Source organism: Meleagris gallopavo, chromosome 3 (genome assembly GCF_000146605.3).
Source record: "Meleagris gallopavo isolate NT-WF06-2002-E0010 breed Aviagen turkey brand Nicholas breeding stock chromosome 3, Turkey_5.1, whole genome shotgun sequence".
NCBI lineage: Eukaryota > Metazoa > Chordata > Aves > Galliformes > Phasianidae > Meleagris > Meleagris gallopavo.
In genome coordinates, this window is record NC_015013.2 from 2,802,149 (window position 1) to 2,823,103 (window position 20,955).

The 20,955-nt window shown below is 39.1% G+C and overlaps 1 protein-coding gene across 1 annotated transcript in view; it reads left to right on the forward strand.

Annotated features, from left to right (window-relative positions):
* COL15A1 (collagen type XV alpha 1 chain) overlaps positions 1-20,955 on the forward strand; it is a 105,245-nt gene that overhangs the window by 30,950 nt on the left and 53,340 nt on the right. Inside the window, exons 4-10 of the mRNA XM_010708265.3 lie at positions 1,031-1,105; positions 1,578-1,673; positions 11,093-11,219; positions 12,069-12,187; positions 18,093-18,155; positions 19,609-19,716; positions 20,247-20,309. Coding sequence (XP_010706567.1) covers positions 1,031-1,105; positions 1,578-1,673; positions 11,093-11,219; positions 12,069-12,187; positions 18,093-18,155; positions 19,609-19,716; positions 20,247-20,309 — 651 coding nt within the window. The remainder of the gene's footprint in view (positions 1-1,030; positions 1,106-1,577; positions 1,674-11,092; positions 11,220-12,068; positions 12,188-18,092; positions 18,156-19,608; positions 19,717-20,246; positions 20,310-20,955) is intronic.

Below are 20,955 nucleotides of genomic sequence, written 5' to 3' on the forward strand. Positions count from 1 at the left end.
TTATTTTATTTTATTTTGTTATATTAAACAACAGCAAACCATCCTATGATTCCTATCTCAACAAAAGTTGCAATTTTCCTCACCAAGACTCAGGCTTTACCTCTGAATGAGCAGATCTGCTATGCATCCGTGACCATAGTCAGCACACAGAACACAACCAAAATGTTGCTACGTAGTGTAAACATTCTAGTTCCTTGAAATCACCGGATAAATACATTTTTTAAGAGTTATGTGGAGACAAAGGCTAAATCTGGCAGCTTCTTCATGCTTTTGCCTACAAAAAGTGCAAGAGTAGGAAGGCAAAATATGTAGAGTGAGCGGAACAGGAAGACACAGATCATGCGTGACAGATGTCCCTACTTATCTTTCTACCCTATGTGTCTACCATGCCCAACTCTGTGAAACCTCATAACAAGGGAATGTCCCCCACATTTCTTTGAATCTTTGTAATCTAAAAGACAAGATTTAAATGATTAAAACGACTATTTCTGCTTCTTCAGCATGTCAGAGTGAGAAATGTAAATCGCAACTCAGAAACATTTGTTAATGAAAAATCCCATCTCCTTTCTTTCTGATTTGAGGTTTAAAGCTGGTTTCTCCCCAGATTTCTTCACCACTTACTTGTATTCCCTCACAATCCTTTGCCTGCTTTTTATAGATTTTCACTTACAATTTTTGCAGTAGCAACGTACTTTTTAACTAGGAAAAAAAGCAGGCAGCACTTCAAAGACTCTTAGTTAGAATCTAGAAATCTATCTTTCAGATGAAATACAAAGTACGTAAATAATTTAACAGTTCTCTTGACCTAAAACTCATAGTCTGGCAGCTTCAAATTTCATTGTAAGACTAGAACATGAAAACATATTTATACTTTTAAATTGAGTTTATTTAAAAAAATAAATAAATTCATGCCTCAGATAATTTTCCAAACAAGTAGAGGGTTTTATAGTCTGTTTTCAATTTGTTTTTCATTCTTGTGCACACTCGATGAAATATTACTTCCTAGAACTGCTTTTCTTGTTTCATGTAGGGCTCAATTCAACATCTGACAATCAGATCTGACCCAAGAGCTACTGAAGATCATTGTGAAGATGATGATCCAGATGTGAGTATTCTTACAAATATTTCTTTATCTATCCTCAGTTCCTGGATATCTGATTTCAAAGTCATTTACAATAGGATACTTTTCAAAGGCTTAACTGTATTATATCTTTTTGTCAAGACAATACAATTTTTAAATTCTCTATATGAAAGCATCTCATCTTTTTTTTTTTTACTGTGAAGCATGTTAAGCTGACGAATTTTAAAAAAAAAAAAAACATCCTTTTCTTCTATCTGTAACAACTTTGAAAATCAGAATAGTGTTTAATATTTATCTAAAAGGTCATCTTCATGAAATATTCTAAGCGTCGAAACAAGTTAACATCATAATGAGACTGAGGATTCACTAATCTGGGAAAATAAATAAATATGTACATACATAGATATAAGTTTTTTCTGCACAGAAGTAGGTAATTCCTTGGAGAATTTTTCCTCTGATTTTTATGAACTGGCTGTTATGGTTGGATTTTGCACAGGCTTCAGGAGACATCAGTGGCAATGGCAGTGTTCAAGAATATGAAGGCATTACTGAGACACAAGAAGAACTCATGCCTTCTCACCTTCTCATAAGGGTAAATTTATTACATTTATTCACTTTACCTTTCTGATTTAAGTTGTAAGTTGTAAGTTGTAGATTCTGCCACTAGTTTTTCCTTTATAGCAGCTTCCAAAGGCGCCTCTGAGAACAATATGTATTCATCCACAAGAAAGACTGCACTACACTGGATCAAAAGGATGGTTTATTTGATAAGGATCAACAAGTGCCTTGAGAATATAAGAACAAGGAAAGAACGCAAATATGACAATTATCTGGAATACTCATTTGTTGTGTTTTAACCTGGCAGGTGGCTAAGTGCTACAGACTTCCACTTACTCTCCTTTTTCCCAGTGGGATGTGGAAGAGGATTTAAAAAAAAGTGGAACTTGTGCTGTGCTACCTTTCCAGCAAATGTCTGGATGGTAGAAATCCCTCACCAAGACGAGTGCATGCATTCATGATGCTTCCCATAGCTGGAGGTAGAATGTCTCATCCACAGGCTCTGCCTGATCTGGTATCCTGCAGCAGACATCGATCACAAGGCTTCTTTTGCTGCCTCAGTCTCTAACTGTCACCCATAGACTTTCAACTAGCTCATGACTGTTCTTCAGGGACAGCTCTTCACATTCCATTCTTTTCCTGATGTAGCTAGCAATACCTCCTCGCTTCCTTCCTTGTCTGTCCCTTCTGAACAGCTCATAGCCATTGACAACCACACTCCAGTTGTGGGAACCATCCCACCAGGTTTTGGTGACCGCAACTATATCATGATTTTCAAGCAGCACAGTAGCTTTCAGCTCCTCCTGCTTGTTTCCCAAGCTGTGTGCCTTGATGTAGAGGCACTTCAGCTAGGCAGCTGCTCTTGTCACTTCCTTAAAGGATAACTCCTTAATTCTTTTTAGGCTTTTTCTTTGATTTCCCCCGTTACTTTCTCCTGTTTCACCAGCAGTCATTGCCTCACCACAAGAAGAGGAAGACAGAAGAGGTTCTGTTCTGCTTGTTGGATGCTCAGTTCCCTGTAAGCAGGAATCACCTACAATTCTCATCTCTTTTTCAGTGAAGTAGTCTTGGTGTTGGAGGAAGGCCTTTCCGCTTTGGTTTTGTTGGCATGTCAGGACTGAGTGGACTGTTACCACCTTCAGACAGGCCTTCAACACTCAGGGCCTCATACCTGTGGTAGAGAGGCACCTGGGGGAGTGGAGCAGGCAAGGAGGGTTTTCATTTGCAGCTTTGGGCACAGAGTTGCCTCCATCCTCTCTCTTCCTTTGTGTTCTTGCCTCCAGCTTTGCAGGGTTTTTTTTCAACCTGATGTGACACAGTCTGCCTTCGGTTTAAATACGGGCTGCCATGGGTTTGTGTTTTTTCCTTTGAAACAACCTATTTGTGCATGGCTGAATTGTGGTTTCCCTGTTCCTTCTTTTTGTCCCCAGTGACACTTTTTAATCGACATATTTCATCCTGTAGCCTGGTCACAAGGCAGAGCAGATTGTCTACCTGCTCACACATCACACAGCTGTTTTGATTGCTACCCCACGATGCCAGGGAGAGATTCATACACTCTAAGCAGCCAGAGGTCTGAACAGCTATGATTGTCTCTGAATTCTAATGGTTGAAATACTGGTATGTAGAGATCGGTGAGTTGCTGAACCTTATTTCTTTTTCTCCAAACCTTTCAGTCAGTTTCTTCCACAACAGAGACAGAGGCACATAGGGAGAAAGAGAGACTTCATTTTGCCCAAGTAGGGAAGCTACTTCATCCACTGTTGGTCTTTCATTATCTTTCCAGTTCATTCCTGACAGGGTGCTGGCATACAATGATGGTACATTCCATACAATTCTCCTCCACATCAGTCACATACGTTTAATGTCATCTGGATTTTGGGAGTTGGTATTATCAACCAAGTTAATTCCATACACCACCTCTACCAAAGCTATTTCCCTCAAGTACTGAATACCTTTCTCCATGGTGATCCATTTGCCTGAGCTAAATACCAGGTCTTCCTTGAAGAGACATCTTTCCCTCACTACTGACAAGAGTCACTGCCATTCGGTGAAAGACTGTGTCTCCTTTCCAATTGCTTTGTCAGTGCCAGTTTTCCTAGAAAGGGATCTCAGCTGCTTGGCTTCACTGCCAGCTAAGTCCAGGATACTGGCTCCACCATCACCAGTGCAACAGCCATAATCTTTTCACAAATCTCGCAGCTCACTCAGTGTTAGGAGTCAGATGGTTTCTGTTTTTCCTCTTTTTGCCTTTGTGATTGATCCACTTTCATCTGCTTCTTCTCTGAATTTATAAGCTTCTCTTTGCTAAATGTTCTGACTTTCATAGACTTTTCTTCATCTTGCTGATACTGGCACTGATTGATTCTCTGGTTGAACCATGGAGCCTGTTACAGGGATTGAAGTGACCACAGGGCTGATTGTGAGGGTCATGGCACCTGCAGGGCCCATCGAAGGGTTAGAGCTACTGCTGGTTCTGTCATAAAAGTCAGAGCAACTGCAGGACCCATCGCAGGGGTTAGAGCAGCCACAAGGTCTGTAACAAGGATTGGAGCAGCTGCGGGACCTGTCACAGGAGCTAGAGCAACAGCAGGGCTCACTGAATGGTTTTTAGTGGTTACAGGTCTCATCACATGCTTGGAGCAGCCACTGAATCTGTATCAAGAGTTGGAGCAATTACAGGGCTTAGTGCAGGAGTTAGAGTAACCACAGGACCTGTCAGAGAATTTGGAGCAGCCACTGAGTTCACTGAAGGAGCTTGAACAACCACAGGACTGAACATCTGGGCATGGTGGACGTCCCTTGAGAGGAAATTTTTTTTTTTTTTTTTTCTTTTTTTTTTTGACACAGTATTTGGAACAGCCACAGGATGCAGCAGAAGCAACCACAGGACTCATTACAAGGATTGGAGTGGCAGTAGGTTAGGTGAGCAGTGATCACAATGCTCAGAGCAACCACAGAACCTATTGCAGGAATTGGAGCTGCCACAGGAGTTGGAGGGTCCATTGCATTGTTATCAGATCCAGATGCATTCTCTTAGCCTTGAGGATGCTGAATAGTGTTGAACAGAGCTCAGTAGGCACAGGCCAGTTCAGCATGCTGCAGTGATTTGTACCTCTTTAGGATTGCTAAGGCAACAGCAGACTTTTTCCAAATGTTTTATTAATTTTTCAGGTTTCTGCAGTTGTTCAAAAGTGAAGTTTCAAACCACTGGGGGTGCAGTGCTCTAGACAACTGCCCATACCATTCTGCACTCTCTGCCACTCAGAACTATCCTTCCTCAGGGCAGATCTCTGGGCAATATTCTAAAATAATTGTTTAATCTCAAACATAATCTGAAAAACATTCATGATACACAGCAATAGGAGCACGCTGGTTTGAACATCCTGGGGTATTCATAATTCTCAAGAGCTGTGGTAGCTTGCTCTTGAGCTCTAGGCGAAGAAAGAAAGTGAAAGAGAGGCTGAGGAACTGCTGGAAACTGCCCTCCGCTATCTCCTCTATAGCTAAGCTCCCTGAGGAGACAAAGCAAAGGGTGTTATTACTAATACTATCAACAGTTTGGTTTCCATTGCCCAAAGACAGCTGCAATGCCAAATACCCACACAATGTTAGTTTCTCAATTGCCAATTTTATCATAACACAGGCTAAGGCCACACAGTTTAGCAAAAGAGAAACATTAATGCAATCCCCAGAGAAGACAAACAACACAGGAGGGAAAATAAACAGCAAGCAGCGTGCTACACAATATTATGAGTAGTCTCTCAAAGAGTCTTCATAAATAGGGGAAAAATTAACTTAATGATCAGCAATTACTACCACAACACCTTTTGTAAATACACTGCAGTCAGATCTGCTGTTATCTCAACACTTCGAATCCCACACTGAGTGCCAAAATGCCTTTTGTGGTTTAACCTGGCAGGTGGTTCAGCACCATACAGTCATTTGCTCACTTCTCCTTCTTCCCTGAGCAGTGATACAAAAAGTGCTTGAGTCAGGAGTGTGTATGTTTGTGTTTAGTGGATCTTAGCTGCATATGTCCCCTTGAATCTCTTGGCTTGTTCTTTTCAATTCATGGGAATTTTAGCATCCTCACTTTCCTCCTGCAGATTTCCAAACCCTAATCACCTTCCTTGACCTCCTGGCAATACTCTTCCCATTGCAGACCAGGATGATGCTGGCTTTCTTTGCCAGAAGGGTACATTGCTCGCTCTGTTTCGAGTTGCCTACTGGAGTCCTGGAATAGATAGCATTCTTTGGATTGTTTCAGAATGTTTCCATTTAATGGACCTTACATAATTTTTAGCTCAGTGAATCAGCAAAAAAAGAAGTGTTCATAATCTCTGTAAGAGGTCTTTTTTTGTAAAGAATCTTTCTGTGTTTTCCCTGACAATTTGCTATTCAGCCAAAAACTGTCTTTGGCACATGTATAGGAATTCTCAGAAAAAAATACTGTCACTCTGTATATCAGAAATGCAGTGACAGACAATGCCAGAAAGGAAAAGTGGGAAAAAAAGAGTTTTCACTTTTAGTTCATGAGTCTTGAAGCCACTTGGTGTGTGTTGGAATATTGGTTTTATAAGGATTTTTTATTTTTTTTTTCCCCAGGAACTGAGTTCTTTTTTTCTCATTAGCTTTATGTATTTATCAGTTAGCAATCATAAAAATACAATCAAGTATCACAGAATATTTCAGGTAGACGGAAAGTTTGTTTAGTCCAATCTTCTGTCCAAAACAGTATTGACAATCAGGTTAGATCACACTTCTAAGGGCTTCTTCTGATCTGGTCACAGAAACAATGGAGGTTGTAGGTTACAGTCTCATTGTACAACCTATACCAATGCATGGTGAAAATACTTCTCCCTATATTCAATCAGAACATCACTTGTTTTAGCTCACTGCCCATTGTCACTTCTACTGCCAAGCACTACTGTGATAGTCTATCTCCATATTCCTGATAATCTTACTGTAGGCAATGGAAGGCTGCCAGAAGATCAACCAGAAGGCTTCTCTCCTCCAGACTGAAGAACACCAAGAATCATAGAATCATAGAGTCACAGAATCACAAGGTTGGAAAAGACCTATAAGATCATCTAGTCCAATCGTCTTCTCACTACCACTGCTACCACAAGCACTAAACCATATCTCGCAGCTCCTCATCTAGACGCCTCTTGAACACTTCCAGGGACGGTGACTCCACGACCTCTCTGGGCAGCCATTCCAGTGCCTGACCACTCTCTAAGAGAAAAAGTTTTTCCTCATGTCCAACCTAAACCTCCTCTGATACAACTTGCGGCCATTTCCTCAGGTTCTGTTCGTTGCCAGGGAGAAAAGGCCAAATCCCTCTTCACCCCAACCTCCCTTCAGGAAGTTCAGAGTGCAGTGAGGTCTCCCCTGAGCCTCCTCTTCTCCAGACTAAAAAATCCCAGCTCCCTCAGCCGCTCCTCATAAGACTTGTGCTCCAGATCCCTCACCAGTTTTGTTGCCCTTCTCTGGGCACACTCCAGGGCCTCAACATCTTTCCTGTAGTGAGGGGCCCAAAACTGAACACAATACTCGAGGTGCAGCCTCACCAGTGCTGAGTACAGGGGGATGATCACCTCCCTGCTCCTGCTGGCCACACCATTTCTAATGCAGGCCAGGATGCTGTTGGCCCTCTTGGCCACCTGGGCACACTGCCAGCTCATGTTCAGCAGAGCATCAACCAGCACCCCCAGGTCCCTTTCTTCTTCACAATCATCTATCCACTTGTCCCCAGGCCTATACCAGTTCCTTCATTGACTGCTCATGGAAAGTGCACTATTGGCTCATTTTCAGCTTTCAGTCCACTGACAACCCCAGGTCCTTCTTTGGATAGCTGCTTCTCAGTTTCATAGATTTATGGAATATCCTGAGTTGGAAAGGGCTCATAAGGATCACAGAATCATAGAATATCCTAAATTGAAAGGGACCCATAAGGATCATCAACACCAACTCCTCACTACTCACACCAACTCCTCACTACTCACAGGACCACCCAAAAAAGAAACCATATGTCTGAGATGTCCAGAAGCTTCTTGAATTCCAGCAGGCTTGGTGATGTGACCACTTCCCTAGGGAGCCTGTTCCAGTGACCAAGCACGCTCTCAGTGAAGAACCTTTTCCTACTATCCAACCTGAACCTCCTCTGGCATAGCTTCATGCTGTTCCTTTAGATCTTATTGCTGGTCAGCAGAGAGAGATCAGTACCTGTCCCTCCACTCCTGTCATTAGGAATCTATAGACCATGGGGTCACACCTCTGTCTTTTCTTTAAGCTGAACAAATCAAGTGACCTCAGCTGCTCCTTGTACATCTTGTCCAATTTAATAATTTAACATATTAGCTGAAGAAAAAGTATCCAGAATACTCATGTGGTGCTGATGTACTTTCTATTTTTCAAAGTCTTAAAAAGCTCACAAAAACTATAAAATAATCTGCGATATGTTTTTAGTTTTTAATATGTATTTGATTCGTTTTTCTGCTATTTGTAGCATATGGGGGCAATATACACGTAATAACTGCTCAAACCAGCTCAATAATACAAGTATACTAAAGACACCGTTACAGAAGATGGACATTATACCTGTATTTCTTCTCTTTTTCTCTTCTAGTGCATACTCTTTTTTTGTGTGAAAGTAACATAATAGATTAAATGTTTTATGATAAAATCTTACTTTCCATTTTGATAATGGAACTTGAGAGTAAGTTTCAAGATTATTGAAAAAATAATCAGTTTTTTGTATATTTGCAATTCCATTTTCAGTTGACATATACACCAGCAAATTTTTAAATAGAATGTATAGAGTTGAAATCAGACATAAAACTCAAAGAAAAATCTGATCATGTCTCTCTACTGGACTTTCATGAGACATACCTTACTAGAGAAAAAAATACCTCATGATGCACAACCAGTCCTTGTTCTTGTCATCGCTTTTTTGGCAGTATATACATTTGTGAACAGGTGCTTTCAAGGATGAAATACAGAAAGAGTAAAATTGGCCCTTGTAGCTTGCCTGGGTACACTGTTGACTCATATTCGGCTTGCCCTGAACAAGAATCCTTAGATCTCTTTCTGTACACATATCGAGGGTTGCTCCAACCCAGTTACAAAATCCAGTGATTTTTTGTCTAGCTGTATGCTGGACATTTTATCCAGAAGGATACTGTGAGAAATGGTATTAAAATCTTTGCTAAAATCCAAAAAGATTGTATCAACTGGCTTTTCTTACTCACCTAGATGGTTAACCCTGTCATAAAAGGTTAAGTTAGTTAAGTATGACTTTCCCCTCATGAACCCACGTTGACTGTGACCTATGACTGCATTGTCTTTCAAGTGTTTTTCAGTAACTCTCAGAATAATCTCCACAATGCTACTAGACACTAAGTGAGACTGACAGGCTTGTAGCTACCAGAGTCAACTTTCTTATTGATCTTGAAAATAGGGACAATATTTGTCATTTTCAAGTCAATAGGCACTTCTTCAGATTTGCAAGACCCTTATAAAATTACTGATAGAAATGTCACGATGACATCAGCCAGCTTTCTGTACCCAGGGATGAATCCTATCAGGCCTCATAGATTTATGTGCATCCAGGTGGAGCAACAAATCCCGCACAAGTTTGGAGTTGGCTCAGAGTGTATCATTACTGCAGCCACAGTCTCCCCAACTTAGGAGAGAACCTCCACAGGGCTTTGGGGTTCCCAGAGCCTATCATCAGTTTTGAAGACGGAAACAAAGAAGGCATTAAAAATGTCTGCTTTTTTGGCTTTCCTTATTTGTGAGCAGCTCATCCTCATCAAATAACAGAGCAGTATTATCTCTGGTTCTCCTTTTGTTGTTTATATATTTCAAAAATACCTTCTTATTGTCCTCTGCAGTATTGGTCAGCTTCAACTCTAATTGAACTTTGGTCTTGTGAGTTATCTCCCTACAATGATGAACAGCATCTCTGTATTCCTCCCACGCCATCTGACCTTGCTTTCAGTGGCCATGTGCTTTCTTCTTCTGCCTAAGCTCTAGAAGATGATCCCTGTTCAGCCAGGACAGCCTTTTCTTCAATTGTGGCCAGCTGATGCATGTGTCTCAGGGATGGCAAAGTTTTATTTCATCAGTTGATCTTCTCTGACTCCCTGATGCTCCTCAGCCTGTTCACCTTATCCCAAAACTCTGACCCCAAGCTGAACAGTTCTTCTACCTGGGCACAACTCCCACAGGGATACTGATTTCTGCCATTAGACATAGAAATAAAACTCAGGGACACTCTGCAGCCTGAGACATGGATGGCTGCGTGTTTCTCTTTCTTCTAACTCACAAAGCCAGTCATTTTATAACAAAAGGCAATCAGGTTGATCAGGTATTATTTACCTTTCATTAATCCACATTGACTGTTCCTGGTTAGCTGCTTCTTCATGTCTAGAAATGTGTTCCAAGAGATTTTGCCTCATGATTTTTCCAGTGACCAAAGTAAGGCTTACCAGTCTGTACTGGTGAGGATTATTCTTTTGGTTTTAAAGTAAGTTGAATGATCTACAAGTAAGTGTTCCAAATAGATTTTATCATTTTTAAAGCTATTTTTGTATTATTCACATACTGATCACAAGAAATGTAAAAAATTTAAAAATGTTATAAATATATATAAATATTTTAATGGGGATTCTAAAGTATGTTCTGGATTGTATATTAGGAGCCTGCATGAGTGCTTATATGGTTACCTGGGTTAAAACACAACATTCAGTAAATATTTTAGCGATCCATATTACAAAATGTTGTACTTGTTGATCTGGTTCAAGAGCAGAATTCTTCATCTATTAGGTCAGTTCCAAGCGTCTATCACATCTAAATTTTAATTAAATGGAAAATTCAGGTCCTCATAAAATAATTGTAATGGCACTGAGCTGACACTTCTCCAGTTCTCTGACTCATTTAGGGGGTAAACTAGTTATATTCCTGTTCACAGATTATACCAAGTTACAAAACTGACCACTCCTCACCTACCCTCAGACAGTTTCAGGCTTAGTTCCACTGTAGTACCTTTATATTCCTTGTACTTTTTTTCCATCTCCATAGGCATGTCAAATGTAGATCACTTGGTCTGGAAGAACAGATCTAACTGTGTTAACTTTTCTCAAAATCTTGACCAAATCTGTGTGACATCTGATACTAGGCAGAAGCTAAATGTGTACTGTGAAGAAGAAAAAAGAGGTGAAATAAATATTTTAAAAAAAAAAGACTATCTAATGACAATTTGGAAATTTCAGTTGTAATGATAGCAATTGAAAGGTATTATTTGGGAGAGATCTGGATCTCTGGTTTCCTCATAAATGTGGAACTTTTGATTACTATGCTTTGAGAAACATGATCAGTTGATTCTTGCTTTATAACATGTGCTAAGACTTCTTTCTAAACAGTTTTTTGGGATTTTACATTTTTTAGCCTGAAGATTCGTTGGCTGAGGCAGTGGAAGCACCTCCAACAGTATTATCTTATTTGAAAGAAATCGATTTCTCAGGACATCACAGAGCAGAAGAAACCTCTGAACCAGCTAAAATTAAAGAACAAGGCACTGCCTCTTTTTTGTCTGCTTTCTTGTTTGGGAGCATGGGAGGAAGAGTTGTCATTTATGTTATGTAGGACAGAGTCAGTAGTTTTCCCATACATGAAAAGCCACTGACATATTTTAGGTACTGTCAGAAACTGAAAATCCTAAGACTTTGAGGATCTTGTGTGTTAGAAAAGGATTGGCTTCTCAAACACTGAAACTGCAATCTGTTACACTACAATTTCTTAACAGCCGCAAAGATAAGTGTTAGTCACCATTCAACTCATCTCTCACTTCAGTCCATGTGAGTGCTTACATCAGCCTTTGTTAAATGTGCAGAGAATCAATTTACCTTTCCATGGTGTAGAAATTTGAGTCATGGAACAAGAGTTTATATTTAAAATTTCAAATTTAAATTTCAAATTTACCTAGATAGATAAATAAACAAAGCTGACATACAGAGCTACGGCTGCAATACTCTTCAACACTGTGCAGGCGTTAGGCAAGGGAAGGGAAAGGAGAAAAGTCCTCTCTGTTCTGCTCAGGTCAGTAAGAAGCATGGCATTTGGCATTATAGAGTTGAAAAATAGGCTACTGTTAGACATGATCTTGAGGCAAAGAAGATGTTTAAAGTAGAATTTTAAAATATAATTTTATTCTCTCTTTTCTTTTGTTTTTTCTGTCCTTTTAAATATTTCAGAATTATAAAATGACTAATATCACTTCTTGGAATGTTTCTCTCTGTGTATTTTGGTAATAATCTAAGTCATTTATTTTTCTTGTAACTAAATGCAATCAGAATGTTAAGATAAATAACCTCTGAATTAGAGTAATTTTTCTCCATCAGTAATAAGTGATTATCTTATTTAGCCTCGGCTGTTGTGGAAGTTGGACAAAGCAACAGAGAATCTACAGCTGTCATGCAGAAAATCTTAAGAGAAGAAGATGGCTCTGGTGCTAGTGTCTTGCTAGGAGTGAGCAGAGAGAAGGTCTGTACTATGGATTTAATATCTACCCTATCTTTTTTTTGTCTCAAGAGTGGGAACATATGAACTGTAAGTGCTTTTGTGAGCTGTTGCCTTTATCTATTACATCATAGCAGCATACCAAAAAAGCACATTGCTTTGTACATTCTTGAATTTCCTCTCATTACAGCAAATTGGAAAGTGTTCACACTATGCCAAAGTTTGGATTTATAATGATTTCTACCATTGAGAGGGGATTTATATTTTTCATTCATATATAAAAATTTTCTTTGAGTTTTGCACTTCTATTTTGCATTAAAGGGAGTGAGAAGCAAACAAAAAAATAACCAACATAAATCCTCACCACAAAAACTCATGATTTTTAATTAGCTTAAACTAGGCATCTTGTTCTACCCCACAGTGATTCTTACAGCTGAAAGTCCTGCTTTCTTTTTAAGAAATGTGGCATATAACTAGATTTAGAAGGACACTCTTTGGGTGCTCTTCAAGTACTTCTGTGTGAAGGACCAAATGTAAAGAAGGACTTTGTTATGTCAATGTCTTATTAGCAGTTGAATCCATGCAGAAAATGGAAAGTAAAGCTGACTAAACTCCATAATGATCCTTGCCTGTATTGCATGCCTCTGGTTTTCCTTAGTTGTCCTCAGACTAATGTGAAAATGTAGTTATAAACTCAATTTTAATTGAATGACCACCCAAGATGTAAATCCTACGTTCTGCATCTTGAAAAGGCAATGACAGAGAGGACTGCACTCCTGCGTGTCTGCAGCTCCTATTTATTCCTTTATGAAAGCAGTGTGGGCTGCCTCCTGACAACTGAACCTGCAGCTGAAAAATTCTTAAAATGTAACTGGCAGGTATCCTGATATTTACAAGTAAAAGATGCTTTGATTAATGAACTATTGAGACTGTACAACTAGAACACTTTATAAAGGATCAAAGTTGATCTACTTTTTGGTGTTCCTTGTATTATTCACCTCTGTGTTAGATTAATTACATGAATAGATGCTGTTTACTTCTATACCTAGCTTCTATATAGGCTGCCAGTACATTTTTTACAAAGAAGAAAGAGAAGAGGAGATAACTGGACAGCTTTCAGTTATCAGAGATGCCTTCCAAAAATCCAGATCAGGCTCTTATTTTTTTTTGTAAATGTCCAAGTAGAAATACCTAGTAGGGTCCTTATTGATAGAAAAATAATCTAGAAACTGTGTGTACCTGTACATTACTGAACTGAGGAGACAAAGATGGGTTTATAAGTTCAAAATTTATCAACACGATAGCAACAGGTATAATTATGATGGATTACTGACCAATAATACGGTAGCGAATATATGATGTTTGCTCCAAAATTAATGCCTTCCATTTAATTATGTTGTTTCATTATTAACTCACTGGTGATGACTATCCTCACTCTGTAAGCCATTTGCTAGGATTTCTCTCTTTACTATCACTAACTTCCCCATCTTCCCCGCATTCCCTAGCTGCTCAGAATTAGTAATAAATCACTGGACAGCATTTGGCCTCTTCCTGCCTTAACCTCAGGATATATGTATGTTGAACCATCTCTTCCAATAATTAGATCGAGACATTTAAATTGACCTCACAGGACAGGATATAGCCTGAGGTGAGAGTGTTGTTCTTTGAGTATTTGAGTGCACCCCTTGAGATAGAGCCTGAGGTAAGAGGATTTTCTTTTTAGAATATGTATGTACCTTTCAGGGGATGTAAGGAGCAAATTTTTTATTTGTTGATAATACCTGTTTCTCCCTGGAGGAGATCACTTTACTTTTGAGGCTTTAGAATACGTGTGTACACCTTGGGGGCATAAAGAGCAAATTGTTGAGTTGTTGAGAATATGTTTTTTCCCCAAAAAAGTTTGCTACACATTTTGAGGCATGATCATTAATGAAAAAAAGAATAAGGGTGAGAATCTGCTCCTCAGCGTCTTAGAAAAACTTGATGCCAAACTGTCTCCAATGGGGATGGAGTGGGCATGGAGTAATTGGTCCAGCCTGAAAGGAGTTGCAGATCATATAAATTCCCTCCACAACAAACCCATATGGGGGAGAGAAAGGGAAAATCAATCATTTGTGCAGTTCTAGGAGCTGCTCTTACGGCTGCTGTAGAGATCCTCAACTACCAGCGTATGGCAGAAACCCAAATTATTCAATTCTTGCAGGAATTGATTATATATCTGCAGGAACAAGTAGAAAATCTTACAGGACAATTAGAGAAAGAAAAGCATTCAACAGTCCTCCTTCAACAAGCCCTTAGAACAGCTGATAAATAAGACAGAGATTAATGGTAGTTCCCCAGAGAGTGGCTTGTATCTGAGAGAAAGCCTGGAGGAGGTGAGAGCCCAAAAAGACAAATTAGAAAATCCAGTGACCCCTCTCTGCCCTCTAATAAAAACTGAGAATATATATGAAGAGGGAAAGACAGGTATTCTGATGTTAGTATCAAGGATTTTCCCTATTCTGCTGCTAAGATGGCCAAATAAAAGCAAGATTTTGGTCACATCCCTAGGGAATCAGAGAGAGTACATGTGGAGAGTGCCCCTGATGACTGGGAACGTGGAGTATTTTTGGCAACTACTGAGCCCCATGGTTCCTAACTCAACCGGTGTTGATTGATTTGCCCCACATTGGTCCTGTCCCTTTAACCCTCAAAGAGCCTCTTAACAAACACATCTGAAAGGCTTAAGGCGATCAAGGGAAAATGTACAAAGTTAACCATCTGAATTTCCCCTGCCTTCTGACCGGTTCCTGTGGGATCAGGAAGTTTTTTTTTTTCTTTTGTTTCCAGCTATGCCTCCTCTAACCTTGATTCCTGTGGAACCAGGAAGTTTTCTCTCTTTTCTTTTCCAGATGCTAATGAATGCTGATCCTATTGCTGTGCCCCACAAATTTCCTTCTCACCTTGCTCCTTTCTCTGGGATCCCTGTGGCATCATCAATGTAACTGTTTTGGGCAGCCATCTTCTTTGAGTAATATTTGCAATTGCTTATGTTGATCCTATCACACTCACTGGCTGGCCATAGTCCCATGCCCATATGGGGTAGAGTGGGAGTATGGGAAGTATGGGACCAAATTCTAATTCTGACAGATGCTTAACCCTTTCAACTGTGGTTATGTGGAGTAATGAAATATATTCAGGAAATGAATGGGGCTGTGATAGTACCAGTCAACTCCCCCAGTTCCTGGGAGATGTAGGACGAAGAACAAAGATGGGGTGTCAGATGCAACAAGTGACCAATACACGATGCAACACCCCTGCAGTCTTTCCTATCAACACTGGGCATCAACCAGCAGCTCTTATCTGATGTATTAACTCAGTAGGAAAGAGCTAATATTAAAGATCCCCAGTTAATTCTAGATGCATTTGCCATAACTCAAAATAATGTATCCCTAGTTCTTGGTTGTATCCAAGCACAAATATGGATGCAAAAAAAAAAAAAAAAAAAAAAACTTCTGCTCTGTACCTGGAGCATATCCTGCTTTCCCTCTGCCCTGACCTTGGTGGCTGCAGGGCTGTTTCTCTCACGTGATCTCACTCCTCTCTCCCAGCTGCTGTTGCATAGCACTTTTTCCTCTTCTCAAACATGCTCTCACAGAGGCATTGCTCAAGGCTCAGCTCTGGCAGCAGTAGGTCCATTTTGGAGCCATCTGGAACTGGCTGGAACAGAGGCTGATATGGGACAGCTTCTAGAGTCTTCTCACGGAGGCCATCGCTGGGAATGAATGGAGTTCTGCATCTCACTAGAAGTAGGGATCTCTTTGTCCTTGACTGTCACTTTTTCACTGCAATTCTTGTGCAGAGATACAGTCATGAGGTGCTCCTAAAGAATTGACACAATTTGAATTACTAGACATGACTGTGACCCAAATGTGAAAACTGGATTTTTTCTCACCATTGTAGTACATACAGAGTGGAAGAAATTCCAGAAAAACAAGCACAGAATACAGACAGGAGCTATGTAGATATATTAAAATGAATGGAAATGGACATGCTGCCAGACAGTGACAACAGACCTAAATGAAGAAAATGTGCTCCCACTATAGCAACCATTTGGGAAAGCTACAAGGAGCAAAAAAATGGATGAATGCATTTATCCAGTGAATTCTCAAATGTAGAGGACAAGAGACCAAGATGCAGGTGAAATTCAGATCTTGCTGCTATGTAAATGCAGAAAGGATAATTAAAATATTCAGAGTGGAAAGAGATGTAAGTCCAGGTAAGAAATTGGCACAACTGGGGTTAAAGCATAGATCATTAAAAGCTAATACTGTGAATTTTATTTCTTTGACTTCTGTCTTTTAAGAAAGCTTTATGCCAACCAGGCTGTTTTTAATCCTGCTGCAAGGTGGGAAGACCATACCTTGTGTCCCTGCAATGTCAGGACAGGTGGGCAGAAATATGTATTACATACATGCATTTGTAGAGTAGCACAAAAGCTGAATTTTCCATCCCAAAGACAAGGGATGCCCTATGATACAAGCAGACCTACATATGATTTACTTCTCCTTTAAATATAAAGGAGATATAATATAAACCTATCCTGAAACCAGGACCATCATGCAGGACAGATGTCCAAAATGTGCACTGAAGAACTCCACAGAATTGAATTGATGAATGTCAAATGCAAGAAAAGTGAGATGTATTTTTTCTCCTCATTCAATCCATCAGATGTATCAGGTGAAAAAAAAGTGGGATATCAAACACTTGCAGATATATACAAAAATTAAAAAAAAAAAAATTGAAATTAAATGAGTACCAGTTGTTTGATAAGAAATAACATGCATATTAAGCAAACACAATGTTTTGCAAGTATGATCTGTTTGGCCTGCCAGTTATTTATTGTCCTCAATTTGAGTGATGCAGAGACACATCACTTTTCCAAAAGATTTTAAAACACGAAGGCCAAATCTATCTTAGTGAGTTCTACAGAAAAAGACACATGCATAGATGAGAATTAAAAGATACATTATAAAAGACTTTTTGAAAGAAGTTGAGAATAAATGTTGTAAAAACCATGAATACCTTAAGTGGAGATACTTCAAATTAACCTCAGCAAATACGTGAGAGATTGTATAAGAAAGAGAACAAGAGATAGTAGCAGTTATGAAATAAAATAGAGACATTTATAGTGTTGACAGTAGGTGAAGGTAAATGCACAGATAAATAATCATTACATGATTGAAGTGAACATTACAGGTGGTAGTGATAAAATGAGGAAACATACTAAGTACCACAATGTAACCAAACTTTGTACTTATTCATTTATTCTGGAGTGACATACAATGCACAGTAAAATGTGAGATACACAATAAAATGTAACTGTGGCAAGAATCATAGATTCAACAAGGTTGGAAAAGAAAATTCCATTTGGATGAGTACAAACAAACTGTAATACTAAAACTAAACAATATTTTCAAATGAAATGTTTTGGGAAATGCTTTGGTATATCAATTTCCCATTATAAAAAGTTTCTTTGGATTGCAACTGTCAGAATCTCAGGATTTGACTTTTGAACGAGGGTACATATTGTAGGAAACAGTGGCTAAGTTTTGGATATGATTTTTATTATATTCTTAATAGTGACAGCTGTCCTTCTGAAGTTAAAATTTGTCTGAGATATCACTTTGTCTTCAGTCAATTTAAATAGTTACATTCTATATGTGTCCTGAAGGACTGTGTCACAATTCATAAAGCATGATTAGGTAAATACAGAGATGGGTATTCATAAGATACAATAGTATGAAATCACCAGACAAGACTGAAATATTTTTGTTGAATTATAAGTTCTTTCATCAATGACATTCTTCTACAAATATATTGACTAGAACTGTATTGGCTGAAACTGACTGATAAGCAGTATTTTAAAACAGGATTGACTTAATTTCAGATTAGACTGAAACCTGAAGAACTGGGTTCTGGATATGCTGATAGAGAAACTGAGATTTTAAGAGTAAGTATACTGTGAAACTTATTTCACATCAGCATAATAAAGAGCTCTATTTTACCCATCCAGATCATAGATGATCCATTTTCTTTGACAATAGTACAATTTCCCAAAGAAATATAAAGATATATTTAATACCTAGCATTCAGAAATGCTTTCTAGGAAACACTGGGGATTTCATTTAAAGATCTCAAAGACATAAGTGCATGTAAGTGGGGAAGAAATGTGAGTAAGGAAGAGGACAACAAAAAAGTAATTTCAAGAAAACTCTTTAAAGGAGAAGATGCTTTTAATCTGTTTCTGAGAAGGCAGTAAACAGGAGATAGGAATTACATCATTTATTTATTTAAATTCAGAGTGTCTGCTATAAAACATATGTTTACTTGTATGAAATATTCTACACAACACCTTCCACTGTTTTGACTGCCGTTTGCACTTTCCTATATTTTTGCCTTTGTGAGGAAGAATAGAATTGTTGTATGAAGGTTGGCTAGGAAAGAGAAATGTTCTGGCTCAGCAACAGTTAAAAAGGAGCACTCGTGCTGGGTAAAATTTGAGTCTTGGGCCATTAACTTATATTTGACCACTGGTTTAATTAGGGTAGTTAAAGCATCTTCTTGGAGGTGGCTACCTCAGCTACAGAAGGAGCTTGCGTAACTTAGGAATCAACTAAACCACTTTATTTTGCAGCTACAATATCTAGCTTCATTTCATTAGGTTGTGTTGTAAAATGCAGTAGTTGAGAGCTGGTTCATGAGCTGTTCAGCTGTGTGCAGGATCAACAGGCTCCGCATACAGAATAGGACAAGTAGGATGATGAGTTCTTCTTTAACACAGCTAAATCTGTCACTTTCTCCGTACTGTGTTAACGACCTCAAATAAGCCTTGTTTTAAAGACTGAAGTGGTGCACTGTTGTATTTCCCGTTCACTGAGAGCTGATATATTTTGAGAGACAGTACTCACAAAAGCAGGGTTCTGGATTAAAAAAGAGCTAAGCACATCAGGTTTTAGCCATGAGTGTGAGTTCTGAGTGCTCTATTAATAGCATAGAAGAAGTTCTTGGAAATCAGTGGGTAAATACCTAACCATTTTCCTTTGTTCAATGATCCCCTGAATTCATTTCAGATTAATCAGTGGAATACCTCTAAGATGTTTATGGGATTATAGAAAGCAGGCACAGAATTTCTCATTTTTTCATTTCAAAATATAACATATTACAAAGAGGCACAATTCAGAGAGTGAGAATGGAGAAAGTCAGTATGACCATGAGTAAGGAGTACCTCTGTGAAACTAGAAGTGGAAGTGGAAGGGAGATAGGAACCAAAGCCAAGATTTATATGAACCTGAACAGTTTGTATGAAATTCTCCCATTCTATGTGTAATAAATAAATGAATTTGGCCAAAAGAGAACTGAGCATATTTATCAGGGCATTCTAACAATACTACCAATTTAATTAGGGCAACGCAAGATTGCATGGCCTTCCAGGAAAACCAGCCCCTGACTCAGATGTAAGACGTCCTGAGTCACCAGGAGAAGACGGATCTGCTGGTGAACTGAGCCCTGAAGTGAGTAACGATTCACAGACAAGCCTTGATGTTGTTCCTGCCCTAAAGCAGGATTGTAGAATCATAATCATAGAATCACAGATGGCCTGGGTTGAAAAGGTCCACAATGACCATCTAGTTCCAACCCCCTGCTATGTGCAGGGTCACCAACCACCAGACCAGCCTGGCCTTGAATGCCTCCAGGGATGGGGCATCCATAGTCTCCTTGGGTAACCTGTTCCAGTTTGCATAAATTGGCTATTTTACATGCAAACATCATGTTTATATTATATAATATTTAATTACTTTTTATTTTATTATGTGATTGTTTGATATAATTTACTACTAGTATACATTTAAATAATTCTTTGATACAGACTATCAGAAGACAAGAAATACAAGTGCTAGAACTTGTGAGTTGCTTCCTGGTGCCATGTGAAGGACCACCACCATTAGTATTTTATACTGCTGTTTCATGAGTTGGTCCAAAATACTTTCCTAAGAAAAAGACTATCAACTCATACCTGCTATAGATCTGCTATCATCTACAGGGTCCACAAGGTCTTCCTGGGCTTGATGGAGTGGTTGGCCCACCAGGACAGAAGGGAGAAAAGGTAAGGTAAACATTTGTGTTGCTCCTACTTCAATGTGATATCTTTAAGCCAAAAAAAAAAAGACCATAAATTATTATCCTTGCAACACAGTGTTGGCTGGTTTCATTTTTTTTATAATCCAGATTATTAGAACATATCATGAAAGGCATTTTGAGAAATCCAGATGGTTGCAATCTCATTTTCTGCAGCATGAAATGGTCTAAATGCAGTATGACCTACTCCATTGGGATTCACCAATAAAAAGCTGGCAAGTCTGTAGGAACAACTCCAGCTCCTAGTTGTATATGTATATGGACCACTGGAATTACTTAAGATTCTGTAGTCTGTTCCATGTGTTTTATCCCAAACTGCACAAGAGCAGGCCTGCTGACCACTAACAGAGCAAGTTTTGTGTACTTTGCAGTAGTTCATATCTGTCTTAACTGATGACTGCTGAAGTGCTATCACTCTCAGCCACGATATCCTAACCCCACACTTGTGGCAACTCAAGTCTTCATGCAGCGTTTGGTGAGATACTCCAAATAGTAGCAGAGGACTATTTAGTTTTCTGCTGATGTGCGGAATGGCTTCATGCAGGATTAAATAAGTGCTACAGCCAGCACAAGGGGAGGAGTTACATCTGGCTGTTACATCTGGCTAAAAGCAG